This window comes from Pituophis catenifer, unplaced genomic scaffold (assembly GCF_029215685.1).
Source record: "Pituophis catenifer annectens isolate HBS135680 unplaced genomic scaffold, rPitCat1.0.hap2 SCAF_4, whole genome shotgun sequence".
Lineage (NCBI taxonomy): Eukaryota > Metazoa > Chordata > Lepidosauria > Squamata > Colubridae > Pituophis > Pituophis catenifer.
The window spans coordinates 62,532,952-62,551,126 of NW_027256884.1; the positions used below are offsets into that span (position 1 = coordinate 62,532,952).

At 39.2% G+C, this 18,175-nt stretch overlaps 1 protein-coding gene across 5 annotated transcripts in view; it reads right to left on the reverse strand.

Annotated features, from left to right (window-relative positions):
* Positions 1 to 18,175, reverse strand: part of TAB3 (TGF-beta activated kinase 1 (MAP3K7) binding protein 3) — a 77,490-nt gene that overhangs the window by 51,905 nt on the left and 7,410 nt on the right. For 4 of the 5 annotated variants that reach the window (XM_070944189.1, XM_070944188.1, XM_070944187.1 and 1 more), the window contains exons 3-5: positions 14,138 to 15,584; positions 11,301 to 11,461; positions 10,696 to 10,785 (exon numbers count right to left, since the gene is read on the reverse strand). In XM_070944189.1, the coding sequence (XP_070800290.1) occupies positions 10,696 to 10,785; positions 11,301 to 11,461; positions 14,138 to 15,584 (1,698 nt within the window). The remainder of the gene's footprint in view (positions 1 to 10,695; positions 10,786 to 11,300; positions 11,462 to 14,137; positions 15,585 to 18,175) is intronic. The other variant, XM_070944190.1, reaches the window with a different exon arrangement.

Consider the following 18,175-nt stretch of genomic DNA (forward strand, 5'->3'; position numbering starts at 1 on the left):
AGAGGTTACTCCTCTGTCCTGGTCCTATTAGATCTCTCAGTGGCTTTCGATACCATCGACAATGGTATTTTGCTGCGACGCCTCAAGGGATTGGGAGTGGGAGGCACTGTTTTATGGTGATTCTCCTCCTACATCTTGGAACGTCCGCAAGTGGTGTTGGCTGGGAGACAGAGGTCGGCCCCGAGGCTCCTCACTTGTGGGGTGCCCCAGGAGTCGGTCCTCTCTTCTCTTTTGTTCAACATCTATATGAAGCCACTGGGTGAGATCATCCGGGGTTTTGGGGTGAGGTATCATCAGTATGCTGATGATACCCAGCTTTTTATATCCACCCCAAACCAACCCAGCAATGCCCTCGACGTGATGTCCCTGTGCCTGGAAGCGGTGCAGATGTGGATGGGGAGGAACAGGCTTCGGCTCAACCCTGCTAAGACCGAGTGGCTGTAGGTACCGGCGTCTCGGTCCGATTAAGAGATTCCATCTTTGGTCATAGGGGATGAGGTGTTGCCCCCTGTAGACAGGGCGTGCAACTTGGGTGTCCTCCACAGTTACTCACGTGCTTGTCACCTCCCGTATTGACTACTGCAATGCCCTCTACATGGGGCTGCCCTTGAAAACCACTCGGAGACTTCAGCTGGTGCAGAATGCGGCCGCACGGGTTGTGATGGGAATATCCCGACATATCCCATGTTACACTTCTCCTATGCGACTTGCATTGGTTGCCGGTTGCCCTCCAAGTGAGATTCAAGGTGCTGGTGATTACCTATAAGGCTCTACATGGCTTAGGCCCGGGATATTTGGGGGACCATCTGCAGCCAGCAATAGCTTCCCATCGCCCGGTGCGTTCCCACAGAGAGGACCTCCTCAGGGTGCCGTTGGCCAGACAGTGTCGGCTGGCGACCCCCAGGGGAAGGGCTTTCTCTGTGGGCGCACCTACCCTTTGGAATCAACTGCCCCTGGAGCTCCGGGTAACCCCCGACTTCCACTCTTTCCGCCGTGACCTGAAAACGTGGCTGTTTCGTTTGGCCAGCCTGGACTGATGGGGTTTTAATTCTAATTTAATTTTAACTTGTTAGTCTTAATTGTACTTTTAACTGTTAAATTATGAGATTTGGATTTAATTTTTGAACTTTTTATTAGATGTTTCTTAACTGTTGTGAGCCGCCCTGAGTCCGGCTGGAGATAGGGCGGCATATAAATCATAAATAATAATAATAATAATAATAATAATAATAATAATAATAATAATAATAATAATAATAATAATGAGGAACCCCTCCGAGGAGCTCTACCTTGTCGTGGTGGAGGGGCTTGCGTGCTCTAGTGATCCTAAGGGCTATGCTGAACAGGTGCAACCATATCAGACAGACCTTAGGTGAAGGGCCAGACAAAATCTCCTCCACAACCCATTCAAACATGATGAATATGGAAAAAATGAAATTTATGCCGGCTGAACCGTCGCCCGGATTAACAAGGGTTCCGTTGGATGCTATGGCTCCTGGGCATTCTACGCAAAATGAGTTACAGGGCTCAACTCCCTCTGCTAGGCAACCAGGGCATGGAGCTGACAAGCTACTGGAAGAAAAACCCAAAAAGCGAAAAATCTGGACCAGGGAAAAAAACACCTCTATTATGGAAGCTTACTATCAGTCTGAGCCAGCAAAACATGGATTTCAAAAAAGAATGTATCAGATTTGGAAGATGAACCATACGGACTGTGACACCAGTGAACAAAGGTTAATGGACCAACGACGTGTTATCCTAAACCACAAATTTTTCACTACAGAAGAATTAATAGCAATAGAAGAGAAAGCAATTAATGGTCTGAGTACATCAACAAAGAAGAGTAACATCAAGAATGATTTCCAGACTCAAAAGCAAATTGAGGAAGAAAGGGAAGAAGAGGATACTGAAATGGATGAAGATAAAGAACAAGGAAGCACTAAAGAACAAACACCAACAGATAGTGCTCAATTAGCTGGAAAAATAAAGCACCAAATGGAAGATGCTGAAAGAACACGTTTGCCAAAGCTGAACCAAGTGAACCGGAAAGAATTGAGAAATGTACTAAAAAAGGTCAATGAGGCTGTGCAAACTATTCGAACCACTACATTAGCCGAAACAAACCAACTGATGTATGCAGCAGCCGTCATAACCACCAAAGAACTGGGGTTGAAAATACAAAAGAACCAAAGAGGCAAGAAGGGGAAGCCTAAGTGGAAAATTCGGTTAGAATTGAAGATCAAAAAAGTACGTGGAGATTTGAGCAACTTGAAGAACCTAAGGCAAGGTCAGTTAAGGAACAAGCAGGTCAAAAGCAGCCTGGAAGCAAGATACGATCTGAGGAATAAGGAGATTGTGGTAGTAATTGAAGAGCTGAAGCAGAGGGTTGTTGCCATCGCTGAAAAGATTAAAAGGTATGAAAACCGAGTAACTCAGTTCAAGGAAAACTCACAGTTCAGAGCAAATCAGCACCAGTTTTATAAGAGTTTAGAAAATGGAAACGGAGTAACAACAAATGAAAAGCCTGATAAAGAGAAAGCTCTGAAATTCTGGAAGAATTTGTGGGAAAACAACAAGAAGCACAACAGAAATGCAAAATGGATCAAACAGGTTGAGGACTCTATTAAAGTGCATAAAATGGAAGACGTGAAAATAACAAAAGCAATGGTGCAAAGACAGTCAAGAAAAGTGAAGAACTGGAGTGCACTTGGACCGGATGAGCTGCATGGCTTCTGGTTAAAGGCACATACAAGTCTGCACAAAAGATTGGCAACCCAGATGAACCAGATCCTAAACACCTGAAAATGATGAATGGATGACAACTAGAAGGACATTTTTGATCCAAAAAGATAAAGAAAAAGGAAAGGACCCTGGAAACTATAGGCCAATCACCTGTTTGCCAACAACATACAAGCTTCTTACTGGTATTATTGCAAACCAAATCTATGGATACCTGGAAAGAAATAACTTGCTTCCTGTAGAACAGAAAGGATGCTGCAAAAACTCAACAGGAACTAAGGATCAATTGCTGATTGACAAGCTAATCCTAAAGAACTCAAATAAAAGACGAACCAACCTGTTCATGGCTTGGATAGACTATAAGAAAGCATTTGATTCAGTTCCCCATAGTTGGATCAAGAAATGCCTGGAAATATTAGGCATCAGCAGCAACATACAAAAATTCATGGAATCTTCAATGAACCTCTGGAAAACGAAACTTATGGCTAATGAAGAAGAACTGGGTGAAGTTGAAATTAAACGAGGCATTTTCCAGGGCGATTCCCTTTCACCCCTACTTTTTATACTCTCAATGCTACCACTGACAGTCATTTTGAAGAAGATGAACTGTGGATACGAACTTGCAAAGAAAGGACTGAAAATCTCGCACTTGATGTACATGGATGATTTGAAGCTGTTTGATAAAACAAAAGCTGAACTGAATTTATTAATTGAAAACACAAAAGAATTCAGCCAAGACATTGGTATGCAGTTTGGAATTGACAAATGTGCAACAATAGCAACCAAAGCAGGCAAGACCATAGAAGAGGATGGAATAGACTAGAGAATGAAGAAATGATAAAGGCAGTAAAATCAGAAAAAGGCTACAAGTACTTGGGGATTTTAGAAGCCTCTGACTTAATGCATAATAAAGTCAAGGAATTAACTTCAGCCAAGTACATTCGGTGAATTCGTAAGATATTAATGTCCAAATTGAGTGGAGGAAACATCATAAAAGCCATAAATACCTGGGCTATACCTGTGATTAGATACTCTGCAGGAATAATTGACTGGACCCAGATGGAGTTAGACAATTTGGACAGAAAAACAAGGAAGCTTATGACAATGAATCATGCCTTGCACCCTAAAAGTGATGTTGACCGATTATATTTACCAAGAGCAGAGGGTGGTCGAGGACTCCTACAAGTAAAGCAGACTGTGGAAGAAGAAAAATGCAGCTTGAATGATTACATCCAGAAAAGTGAAGAACCAATGATTAAGGAAATAAATAAAGGAGGCCTTTTAAAGACAACTAAAACAAACGCAGAATATAAGAAAGAAGTAATTGAGCAGCAAGCTGAAAATTGGAAACACAAAGCTCTGCATGGCCAATATTTGAAAAGTATTGAAGGCAAAGCTGACCAGAAATTAACTTGGAACTGGTTAAGATCAGGAGTACTGAAAAAAGAAACAGAAAGCTTTATTTTGGCAGCTCAAGAACAAGCCCTAGCCACAAACTGCATGAAGGCAAAAATTCAACATTTTACCACCAACAGCAAATGCCGCCTCTGCAATAAGAAAGATGAGACAGTCGACCACCTGATCAGTGGGTGCAGCAAAATTTCACAAACTGACTACCTACAACGCCATGACCGTGTTGCTAAGATCATTCACTGGAAATTGTGCCAGAAGTTTGGATTTGAGTACAGCAAAAACCACTGGGAACATCAGGTTGAGAAAGTTTTAGAGAATGAGAAACTCAAGATCTTGTGGGACTTTAGGATTCAGACTGACAGGCACTTGGTCCACAACACACCTGACATAACAATAGTTGAAAAGAAAAAAGTATGGTTCATTGACATTGCAATATCTGGTGATGCACGGATTGAAGATAAGCAGCAAGAAAAAATCATAAAGTACCGGGACTTGCAAATTGAAGTTGAGCAACTGTGGAAAAATAAATCGTGTGTTGTCCCGATTGTAATTGGAGCCCTTGGAGCAATACCCAAAGGGCTACCCCGCTATTTAGAAATTCTAAATTTGTCGAACTTGAACATTTTGACTCTACAAAAAATCACCTTACTCGGAACAGCTTACATCCTCCAACGATACCTTAACAGTTCCTAGGTCCTTGGTTAGGACTCGAGCTGCTAAGCTATTAACCAGCCTCAAAGGATGTGAATCTCACTAAAGATTAACCAATAATAAAGAGGATAATTATTATAAACTGAAAAATCAAATTGAGAAAGACTTGAAGAAATGGAAAAATCTACAGTTATCACTAATGGGAAGGATTGCAATAATTAAGATGAATATATTACCGAGACACTTAGTTTTATTTCAAACAATACCGATAAAAGTAGAAAAGAAATATTTTGAACAATTATATAAAAAAGTAATGAAATTCATATGGCAAGGGAAAAAAGCGAAAATTAACATAAGAATGTTACAAGATGCGAGACTTTAAGGAGGATTTGGACTACCTAATTGGGAACTATACTATCAGGCAGTGGCATTGATGTAGATGACAGAATGGATTGAATTAAGAAATACAAGACTATTAACTTTGGAAGAACATGATTTACAATTGGGATGGCATGCTTTTTTATGGTATGGCAAAAATAAGATGCAGAGTTATTTTCAAAGACACTATGTAAGAAATGCATTATTATTAGTATGGGAGAATGTTAGAGATAAATATTATTTGAAAATACCAATATGGTTATCTACAATGAAAGCGTTAATACATCCAAATATTATTAATATGGGGACTATTCTTAGATATAAAGATATACTAACAGATAAGGGGGAATTGAAAAAGAAACAAGAAATAGAAGAACAAGGGATTGAAATGGATTGGTATACGCAATTACAAATACAAACAAGATATGAAAAAGATGCTAAATTATATGGTTTCTACTTGGAAATGACAGAGCTGGATGAGATACTCACAGGAACAGATGAAAAGTGATTAAAAAACTATATAATTACTTATTGAGTATTAAGCTAGAAGAACAGGTAAAAGAAACAATGATAGCATGGGCTAAGAATTTTGGATATACAATTGAATTAGACAAATGGCAGCAAATATGAGAAAGAAATTATAAATTAATCATGTCCACAACATATAAAGAAAATCAATACAAAATGTTTTATAGATGGCATATGCCACCTGAAAAATTGACAAAAATGTTTAAAGATAAATCAGCTAAATGCTGAAAATGCCATCAGATACCAGGATTGGATTATCATATGTGGTGGACATGTCTAGAAGCGAGGAACTATTGGATTAAAATTTGAACATAGCTAGAGGAAATGATACAACGACGTATTGATTTAAAACCTGAACTATTCCTATTGGGTATCTTACCAGAGAAATATAGTAAAGAGAATACTTATTTGATTATACATATTGTAACTGCAGCAAGAATTGTATTTGTGCAAAACTGGAAAGCAGAGAAAATCCCTTTAGAGGGAGAAGTAATTAAGAAAATATTGGAATGTGCAGAAATGAATAGATTAACATTGGTAATTAAAGAAAAGGAAGAATCGGAGTATTTTAAAGTATGGGGCAATTATATCAATGGTTAGAGAAGATATATATATATATAAAATCTAGATAATTGATGAATTAATATAAATATAAGAAATCTGGGAAGAATGATGTAACAATCTAAATGAAAATATAAAGGTATGATAGAAATATAATATGAAAATGATGGAGGAGGGAGTAGAAGACACAAAATATGTACTTAGATGAAACACTGAATGATTAAGGATGTATTGTTTGTGTTTGTTTAAAAAAAATAAAAAACTTTTTTTAAAAAAAGACTTCCTTTTTTTTTTTTTTTTGCAAAAAGTTTTTTTATTTTTTTTCCCAAACATACAAATTGCATCTTTTCGGAACAGAGCTTTGATCTGGTTATCAATTTGTTCAATTTTTTTGTCATCGTTAACAAAATTTTATCTATTCTATTTTGCCATAACACTTATTTCTTAATCTTAAATCACATATTCAACTAATACCATCTTAAAAAAAATTAACACATATTTACTTAATCAAAACAATTACCCTTCTATTAACCCACCTTGGATCTTAATTCAATTAATAACTCATAATACATTTCAGTACAGTTCAAACATATTTATATTTCATGATGCTCATTAAATCCTTATTCCATTATTACTTTATCAAATTTAAATTTTATCTTTAATCTAAAAATATAGCAATTTAACATTTAAACATAGTTCTTAATTCAAATAATGCTATTTAATGCAATTTCCCAATTATCCCAAATTCTATCTATTAAACCATACCATTTATATAACACCAATTAAGTAATTTTTGTTTATAAATCATAATCATATATTGTTTCAATTTTTTTTTTACTTAAGTAAAAGATGTTCAAATTATTACAATGGTTATACATATTTAAGCAATATCCCAATTATTGTAGCTGTCAATTTTCTAATTTAACCTTTTCTTTTATCCTTTCACTGTTAATCCCAATATACTCATCTTTATTCCACTGTTAATCCCAGTGTGATCATCTTTATTTTTCTCACTGCTAATCCCAGTGTAATCATCTTTGTTCCACTGTTAATCCCAGTGTTATTAACAACTGCTGCTTACAATTACTGCAAGTTCAAATCTCATCAGGCTCAAGGTTGACTTAGCCTTCCATCCTTTCAAAGGTAGGTGAAATGAGGACCCAGATTGTGGGGGCAATAAACTGACTTTGTATAAATATACAAAAGTATGAAGGCTATTGCTTAACGCATTGTAAGCCACCCTGAGTCTCCGGAGAAGGGCGGCATATAAATTAAAGCAAAAAAAAAAATAAGTATAATCATCTTTATTTTTCTCTGTTAATCCCAGTGTAATCGTCTTGTTCCACTGTTAATCCCAGTGTAATTATATTTATTTTTCTTACGATTAATCCCAGCATAATCATCTTTAACTTTTATAAATATATTATTAAAAGTATTCAAATTATAACAATTGTTATATGTATTTAAACACTATCCCAATTATTATAACCATCAATTTTCTCAAGTAGTACCTTCTAACATCTTAATAAAAAATTGGTTCATTATGTCCATTGCTATATTTTCTTTTAATATAGTCTAATTTACCTCTATTTTAGCTTCAATTCCTATTCCATTTCTAAATGTCTGTAACATATTTCTTCTCATATTTATTAATCTCAGTATAGTCATTTTATAAATTCAAGTCCTGGACTTTTTTAATTTCCTTAATATTTTCCAACCTTTTATTTTTTTAATATAATCTCTAGAGACCTCCTTTTTATTATTACTATTCACATGTTGAATTATTAATTCATATTTATTCACAATGCCTTTATCTTCTTTATTTTCCACTTCTATGTCTTATTTCTCCATCTTCATTTTCTTATCCGCTCGTGTATACTCCATTTCAATTTTTATATCCTTTATGCAGCATTATAGTTATATCTCTTATTTCCATTCTCCAAGTCAAATAATTATTCCAATTATACAAGTTCCGTTGTGTTCCCTTCTATTTCTTTTTTTTTCCTCCAAAAGTCAAACCTCTTGTAGACAGGAGAATCCTCCTCCACGAATTCTCATAGTTCTCACAGTTATCTGTAAAGTTCACAATTTTCCAAAACAAAGTTGCAATGTTCTTTTACTCCAGATGGTGTCTCTCTGCAATCCACAATTTCCAATTGCTTAACAAGTATCCATTTTGTTGCAATTACATCACAATCTTACTTAGCTTCTCTTTTTCTTTTTCAGTTTAAAAATATCAGATCATATTTAAAGTCCAGTCCAAATTTAAGTAGCTCTTCTCACTTATTTCCTTTTTTCCCCTTTTATTTATACATCACTTTTTTTCTCTCTTTTTAAAGCATATTATCCATTCTTTTTGTATTTCTTGCAATTTAAAAAAGAAAGGGGAAAAAAGGGATCTCTTTATTTCTTTCCAATCCTTTGACCATATCTAATTGTTTAAAGTTTCCAAATAGTTTGTTCAAAAATCAATTTTCAATTGGGTTTTTATCTCTTCAAAGTTATTTTTCAAAATCTTCTTTGCCCCCATGCTCCTTAGCAGCTACTACACATTAGAGGTCTTATAATTGTAAGATGTTTCTCTTGTTGTTATTCAAGCTTTAGTTGGCTGTCACTCATCCAGCTTCAAAAAGACTCTGTTCCGTTTCTTTCTTCTCTCCAGCTCTACACTTAGTCCGGTTGTCCCAGCTTCATGGCTGCCGCCCCCCACTGCCGACTCACAGAGAGTTCCCTCTGACTTCCAAGGAATTTGCCTGTTCCTCTCGATCATCCGAGGCACCTCTCTTTCTTCCCCGCCCCTACAGGACGGTTCCGGTCCGAAGACCCACCGGCAGCGGTTCGGCAGCCGGGGTTTTCGTGGCGCTCATCAGAGCCCGCTAATCCGACTGTCTCGCAGTGACGCCAAACCGGAAGTTAAAAAAAGACTTTCTGAGGGACCAGCCACAAACAGTGAGGGTTGGGTCTGTCATTCCACCTCCCTGAAGCTTAGCACTGGCTTCCCACAAGGCTGTGTGCTCAGTCCCTACCTGTACTCACTGTACACACATGATTATGTATCGTCTGACCCATCAACTGTGATTATTAAGTTCACAGATGATACTACTGTACTGGGTCTTATTACAGGTGGAGACAAAGCAGCGTACAGCAGGGAGGTTCAAAAACCATCCACATCATGCTTAGAAAACAACCTGCACCTGAACATCAGCATGACAAAGGAGATGGTGTTAGATTTCTGGAAGAAGAGGGAGGAACCTGCCCCACTTTACATCAAGGGGGGCTGTGTGGAGAGAGTTTCCTCCTTTAAATTCCTGGGAGTCTATCTCAGTGAAGACCTCACCTGAAAGATCAACACGACCCAGGTGGCCAGAAAGGTCCAACAGAGACTCCACTTCCTTAGAGTCTTGCGAAAAAACAAAGGGGAATAACAAATGATTACCACCTTTTACCAGTCCACAATAGAAAGCGTCCTCACTCAGTGCATTACAGTGCGGTATGCTGGTTTGATAGCCGCGGATAGAAAAACATTAGAGAGAGTGGTGAGCACAGAACAAAACATCATGGGCTATCCCCTGATACCACTAGACGACATCTCTAGGGCTCGCTGCCTTAGAAGAGTGAGGAAAATCCTCAGAGATGACTCATACCCTGGTCAGCACTTCTTTATCCTCCTTCCATCGGGAAGGAGATATAGAAGCATAGGCAGCCGCACAAACAGACTGAAGAACAGTTTTTATCTGTGGGCTGTCAGACTCCTGAATGAAAAATAACAACAACATAGTATGATTGACTTGTGGGGCTGGCGCGACGTGCAATAAGTTCACATGGTGCAATAGGATTGGGAGATTGTTAGCAGGATTCACTGGGATAGGAATTTTTTTGGGGGGGGGGTCTTTCACTGTGAGATGTATTGTGTTGAGGGGGTGCACAAAGGGAGGATCAGCCAATCTCATAGGACACATGTTGTACTCTGACAATAAAGGTTTGAACTTAAAGTGATATAGGAGGCAGTCCAGGCTGAGAACGGGGCGCAAGGAGGCCGCGTGCAGGCCACCATGCCCCATTTTGGCCGGCAGGGTGCTGGAGGAGGCGTCCATCCCATCCTCTCCCTCTCCCCCCGGGTCAGCCTGCGGAGAACTACAATGCTGATGCAGCCCTCGAAGAAATTCAGTTTGACATCCCTACATTAGAGACACCATGTCAAAATCTCAATATCAATAATGATGTAAAGATATTATATTTTAAATCTAATAAAACTTCTATGTATATAGTTCCTTATGATATATAGTTATTATCACAACAATTTGGTCACAGAACGCAGCCAGCAGTTTCCCACCACCAAAATGGCAGAACCTAACTCTCTATTCACAAACAATGCTTTTGAGCTACTAGGTGGGCAGGAACTGGGGATAAAAGACAGGAGCTCACCATGTCCTGCGGAGCTGGACTCGAACTGCCGGAGTGCTGGCAATTGTTCAGCACATCTAGCGTCATTAAGCCTCTATGCCACCACGTTCCCTTTTGAGGCAAATAATCATCTTCTATCAGAACTTCAACTCAACATATTTTAGGAGAAGGAATTTAAGAAATATAAAAAGAATTACAGAATTAAGATACTAGCACATGCAAGCATATAATTATTGAAAGATAAGACCCAGAAAACACTCCACCTCTGCCAATTCTCAATCAATGCCTTGTCAAAGATCACAACAGATATGATGCCTTAAATTTTAGAATATTGTTTGTAACTAGGGTTTCCTACTTTTATCTGAAGCAACAACATACTGCTGACATGCCTTTTCAGAACAACTCCAAACCAACAACAAACACTTGAGATAGTATTGCAGAATTTGGAAGAGGTGATAAAGCTATATGAGGCAACTAGGAGAACATGTAACTAGCTGCTGAAACAACTCAACTGAGACTTACATATTGGATGAAAAATGATGAATTTAAAATATAGTGAATTATTCATACTGTCAATAGAGGAAAGAACAATTTTATTTTAATATAATTATAGAAAAATTGCTTACAGTTGGGATTGAGGTTGTACAGCTCACTCTTCTCAGATGCCTTTGCATAAGATCATGTTCCATATTATTTACGTCACCTTTAAGTTTCTCAAGTTCCTCATTCTCAAAGTTCAGCTCCTTTGCTAACCTCTCCATCCTTGCACGTTGATGTAACAGCAAAGCTAGTGCATTACAGAGAAAAATATGCATAAAATTAAGAAATCCAACTTCTATCTACAGAAGTACAAACAAATGACCTTTTCAAAAACAGAAGCAAACATAAACATGCAATCAAATGCTGAGGTACAAATACTTCATGACAAAGAAACAAGAGCTTACATAGTGTCTTTGAAAATAAGTATGCATCTTGCTTCTGCCATACCATAAAAAGGCGTGCCATCCCAATTGTAAACCATGTCCTTCCAAAGTTTATAGTCTTATATTTCTTAGTCCAATACATTCTTTCATCCACGTCAATGAAAGAATGGATTGAATTAAGAAATTCAAGACTATTAATTTTGGAAGGACATGATTTACAATTGGGATGGCATGCTTTTTTATGGTATGGCAAAAATAAGATGCACAGTTATTTTCAAAGACACTATGTAAGAAATGCATTATTATTAGTGTGGGAGAGAATTAGAGATAAATATTATTTGAAAATACCAACATGGTTATCAAAAATGGAAGCGTTAATATACCCAAATATTATTAATATTAAAAATATTCTTAGTTACAAGGATATATTAACAGATAAGGGGGAATTGAAAGGGAAACAAGAAATAGAAGAACAAGGGATTGAGATGGACTGCTATACGCATATGCAAATACAAACAAGATATGAAAAAGATGCTAAACTATGTGGTTTTTATTTAGAAATGACAGAACTGGATAAGATACTCACAGGAACAAGTAACTATATAATTACTTATTGAGTATTAACCTAGAAGAACAGGTAAAAGAAACAATGATAGCCTGGGCAAAAATATTTGGATATTCAATTGAGTTAGACAAATGGCAGCACCTATGGGAAAGAAATTATAGGAATTATAAATTAACAATGTCCACAGCATATAAGGAGAATCAATACAAAATGTTTTATAGATGGCACATGCCATCTGAAAAATTAGCAAAAATGTTTAAAGATAAATCAGCTAAATGTTGGAAATGCCATCAGACACCAAGATCTTATTATCATATGTGGTGGACATGTCCAGAAGCGAGAAATTATTGGATTAAAATTAAAACATGGTTAGAAGAAATGATACAACATATGGATTTAAAACCTGAACTGTTCCTATTGGGTATCTTACCAGAGAAATTTAGTAAAGAAAATACATATTTGATTATACATATTATAAGTGCAGCGAGGATAGTATTTGGGCAAAGATGGAAAGCAGAGAAAATCCCTACGGAGGGAGAAATAAAATATTGGATTGTGCAGAAATGAATAGATTGACTTTGATCATTAAAGAGAGGAATATTTTAAGGTATGGGGACAATTTTATCATTGGTTATAGAAGATATATATATATATATATATATATATATATATATATATATATATATATATATATATATATATATAGAGGGTAATGTTGTAATGAAATGAGTGAAGAAGAAAGAAGAGAATGAAGATAGATAAATCTTCATAGAAAAGTAAGAAATGTGGGAGAAATGTTATAATAAATGAAGATGGAGGAGTAGGAAGAAGACACAAAAAATGTACTCAGATGAGTGGACACTAAATGATCGATTATGTATTGTATGTTTGTCTATAAAATAAAAAAACGTTTATAAAAAAAAAGGAACAAGAGTTATAGATGTAATATTCCTCCATAAGGAAGTTCATTATTTTACATACTCATGAAGATAAGGTAATCTTCACTTAATGCTAATTAGGACCTGAATTTTGATCACTAAACAATGCAGTTGTAAAGTGTGACATCACATGACTCTGCTGCTTACTGATAGCACTTCCAAAAGTCACCAGTTAAACAAATCACTGTGGATCATTAAGTGAGGACTTTCTCTGACTGTGAATTCAGATTTCTTGATGGCTTTCTTATTGAATTTGCTTGTGGAAAACCATAAAGGAAAATTGCCAATCACAATCACATGATTTTTTATTCAAAAGTTTTTTATTTTTATTTCTCATAAACACATAGCCATACTTCTTTTTGTACCTTCAGATCAGTATTGACTCTTGGTAATGGCCTAGACTAGTCCCTCAAAATATGAAAAAATTTCAATAAACATTGCAATTTATTGCAATTTATACTGATAAAACTCAAGCTATATTCAAGATTAAAACAAAAAATTTGTATTGTTATTTTTTTTAAAAAAAAGTACTCTACACTCTACACCTTTATGCTTCTTTTATCTGAAATATGTAATGGTATATTAGTTTTATATAGTCAGAATTTTTTTACGGTATTGTTCAGTTAAGTCATATTCCAAGACAGTCCAGTTTCCAGTTCATTTCTGTGCTATTATGTGGTGGACAATATATTAACAACTATTTTTGCGATATTATATATTATGTTATTGTTATGCTATGCAATGGTAGTTAGGTTAGGTTATCATACTTTTATCACCATATCACACTGATCCAGCAGGCCCACCCCATCACCATTTTTATGCTGCAGAATTCAAAGTGGTAAATGAAATAAGCGTGTTTCTTTCAACTTGAGAAAAAATCACAGACATGATTTTGTTAACCTATCCTTATTAACTTATACATTTGGAGGGATATTTGTATTTAGGGAGACAGCTATTTAAGATGAACCCCCGTCCAAATGATCTGATACTCAGGAAACATTTTGAGAATTATTAAGCAAAAAACTCATCAATCTTACCTTGTGTATAAGCATAGTCATCTGATCCAGAGCTGGAACTTCTCTGGTACTTATGCCTTCCTCTTTCACCTCCAGATCCTGGTACAACTGAAATGGGTTGAATAGGTTCTGGTGCTGCAGAATGTTCTTCTTGGTCCACTAAATTTAGAAGATTCTCAGCAGGAGCTCGACCTACTGTGATTTTAAAAACTGCTGGATTTGGCTGAGATACCATTACACGGGGGGACTGTGTAAGGATACCTGAAGGTCCAACTGGTTGTGTATATGTTATATATACAGGATTAACATTATAAGGAGGTTTAGGCTGACCTGCTATACTTCTGGAAGGGGAACTTGAAGGAGTTGCAGGTGTATATAGTGGGTGCTGATTCCGTTGGGATGGCTGATTACTTATAGGTGAAGGGCTCCTATTAAGTGTAGTCCTAGGTCTTTGTGGTGGTTCAACAGTAATTTCTATCTTGTTCATGGAGCCTTTAGATAAAGTAGATCCACCATATGGGAGATAAGATACTGAGTGTCCACTTGGTTTTTGATATGTCTGTGGTGTTTGTTGATATGGGTGGGGTAACACAGTTGAAGGACTAGGAGGCATAAATACATGGGAACTTTGATGTCCTAATTGGCTGGGTTGAACCTGATGTTGAGGTGATCCAAAAGGAGAAGGACACTGGGAAGCAGGTGGTGATCGAAAAGGAGACTGAGGAATCTGGGGCTGCTTGGGAGAATACTGAGAAGACTGATAGGTCTGTTGGTGTGGATAGACAGGTAATGGATGTGGACTATAATGTGAAACTGGACCTGGTGGTGACGTATGCCACTGTGTACTTTGAGTAGGAGTCTGTCGTCCCGAAGAACCTTGAGTTGTTTGCCTAATATAGAGTGATCCAGGACTTCCATAAGGAGTACTTTGAATTTGAGGAAGAATTTGTAAAGCTCTGGGTAAAGGCTGCCCAGAAGGCAGGTTTTGTGAAACTGTAACAGTTATAGGATTTGTGCTGTACCGAGGTATATGCATATATGGAGGAGGAGGACCTTGCATAGTAGATGTATTCATTCCAGGCTGTATGGGAGAAGATTGCTGAGGTGTCAGTGGAGGAGGAGTAGCTGCATTTCTATTCTGATCATTCATAAAAAAAGGATTGTAGTTTGGAGAAGCTGCTACAACAGCAGGAGCAGAATGTGGTTCTTGGACTAAACAGATCAGCTGTTTGCCCGGGGTGCACTGCGGATCAATATGTCCATCACTTGAACTATGTACCAGTGTACGACCACCATTAAGTTGAAGTCCATCCCCTCCATAGTTAGTATGAGGATTGATGCCAAGGTTAATATGCAGAAGTCGATTCCTGTTCACTCGGGTGTCATCTGGGCTGTGATACTCCATATATAGGTATTTGTTGCTCTCTTGTGCAAGAATTCGACAACAAGCATCAAGATTGTTGTTATTCTAGAAGAAATAACATTCTATGGAGCAAGTTTTAGAAACTATAGTACAACAATCTGTTTTACTCTTCTGTATTCTATTTGCTAAGGTTGTTACTTTAGATTATAACTTAAAGTTATAATTTTGACTAACTTAAATTTGCTTATGAAGAGTCATATATAAACAAATCTTTCAAGATGTAAGAAACCTTCCACAAAGATTACAAGCATTATCTGTCAATCACCATCTAGATCAGGGGTGTCAAACTCAATTTCATTGAGGATCATATCAGCATTATGGTAGCCCTCAAAGGGCCAGTTGTAAAACTATGACCACTTATAGCGGCCAGATGGGCATGGCTGGGGTGGTCACAGCTAGGTAGCCGTGGCTGGATGGGCATGGCTGACTCAACACCGCTCACTGGACGTGGCTGATTCAGGACAGCTAGGTCGGGATGGAACAAGTTGCACCGGCTAACTCGACATGGGGACAATTCGGTGCCCCATAAGCTCCTCACCTCCTCAAACTGCTGGCAGCCATGAATGTGCACACACATACACACACACATACACACAAACACACACTGTATTCTAAATTTGGGGACTTGTATCCACAGAGGAAGGAGAGGGCACGATTGGCAGTTTGCAAGCTCAGATGTGGATAAAAGTCTCCTAGCTTGGAATGCTGTGTGTGTGTGTGTGTGTGTGTGTGTGTGTGTGTGTGTGTGTGTGTGTGTGCACAGCATGCCAAAGGAGACATTCTTCTCCCAATCCCAGACATCATTAGCATTTCCCTGTCCGGTGCCCCCTCCCAGCAAAGCAGGAGGAAGAGAACGACACTGCTGCGTGTGGAAGCGTGGAAGAGAAAGTTTGCAAGAAGCAGTTTCCTCTGAGTCCAACTTGACAGATCTCTGGAGAGCAAGAGGAGAAGGCAAGAGAGCAGTGCTCCCCGGTCCTGCACAAGAGAGGCTGGCCCTTCTCAAAAGGGAATCCCCATTTCCAATCATGCGTGGTAAGGATGCTGGCTTGTTGGGACAGACTTTCCTCACGCAGCTCCCCCGCCACCCTTTCCCCTTCTCCACAGATTTGTCACGTCAGAAGTTGGATTTGGAGGAAACTGCTTCCTGAAAACTTTCTCCTCTGCACTTCCACACGCAACAGAGTTGTCCTCTGCCTCCTGTGGGGGGGCAGGCAAAGGTGGGAGGGGGGATCCAGGAGTCTTCAGGGGAGGAAGGTGAGAGCAGGGCGAGCCCCAAAGCTTTGCCCACCAGAGGAGCCTTGCCATCCGTCTCAGGCCACACGAAGGATCCCTGGACTGTGGTGCGGGCTGCCCGGAGCTCTGGACAGTGGAGGGCAAGCACTCTGCCTGGCCTTTGAGCTCCTGGGGCACCAGGACTCCTCAGGCCAGGCCAGCCCAACCCCTCTTCCCCAAGGGGGCACCCGGCCATGCTTATCTCCTCCTTGAGGCTGCTGCTGTGCTTGCTCTCCTTGGCCAGGATGCTCATGGTGGGTGCAGGAGAGCAAAGCGTAGGCCAAAGGGAGGCCCACTCCCTCTCCATGGGAGGAGACCTGGCTTTGTAAGCAAAGCATCCTCAGCAATAGGATGGGAGATCACCAGGAGAGACCAGGAGAGGCCAGGAAGAGGCGGCAAGGGGATGGCAAGAGGGCAGCAGGGCTGCTGGTGGTCAAGTGCTAAGACAGGACTTGCCTCAGACCCTCCCTCCACCTCCTTCCTTCTTCTCATTCCCATCTCCTTCCTTCCTTCCCTGCATCCCTCCTTTTCATTCCCATCTCCTCCCTCCCTCCCTATCCAGGAAGGGATGAAGGGAGGGAGAGAGGGTGGCACCGCTGCCAGTGGCTTTGCCATGCAGGGGGCAGGGTGGGGCGCGGGTGGGGCTGTCCTAGTGAATAGGAAGTGCTTGTGGACTGTGGGGCCATAGAGGATCTGGAGGCACTGGTGGCATGTGCATTGCTGCTTCTGGGGCTCTAGAAGCTGATCTACAACTTAGTGGCAGCCAACGCAGGCTGACCATGTTCTGGCCTGGATGGCTGCCATGAAGTTGTTGTAAATCAGCACCTATAGCCCCAGCAGCAGCGACATACCCACTACCAGCTTTCCACTGCTTCCAGGGCCTCACAGTCCACAAGCACTTCCCTTTCACGGGACACCAACCCCTGTGCGCTCGCTGCTTCCTGTGTGCACGCCCAGGTGGAGTGCCCCACTGGGCTGGGGTGGACCAGGGCTGAGGCAGTGGGGGCCAGCCTCTTGCTATCTTCAGGGCAGCCCCATGGGCCAGATCTAACCACACTGTGAGCTGGATCTGGACCGTGGGCCTTGAGTTTCACGTCTGATCTAGACAAACTTTTTTACAGCTTTGAAGTATGTGCAGTCACAAAATATCTCATTAATTCTCCCTAAAGATTTGTAAAACAGGTGTTACCACTCCAAATCTTGTTAGCTAAAAGGCTTCCCCAAAACGAGAATATTTAATTTGTGTTATTCAATGAATAAACCAGAATGTTTAACTACTCCTTCTACTGCAGCTTGGGATAAGTAGTAAAACAGATATGGGAGATGTATGCAGAAACTGAAATACCTATCTCTTTAAGGCTTGA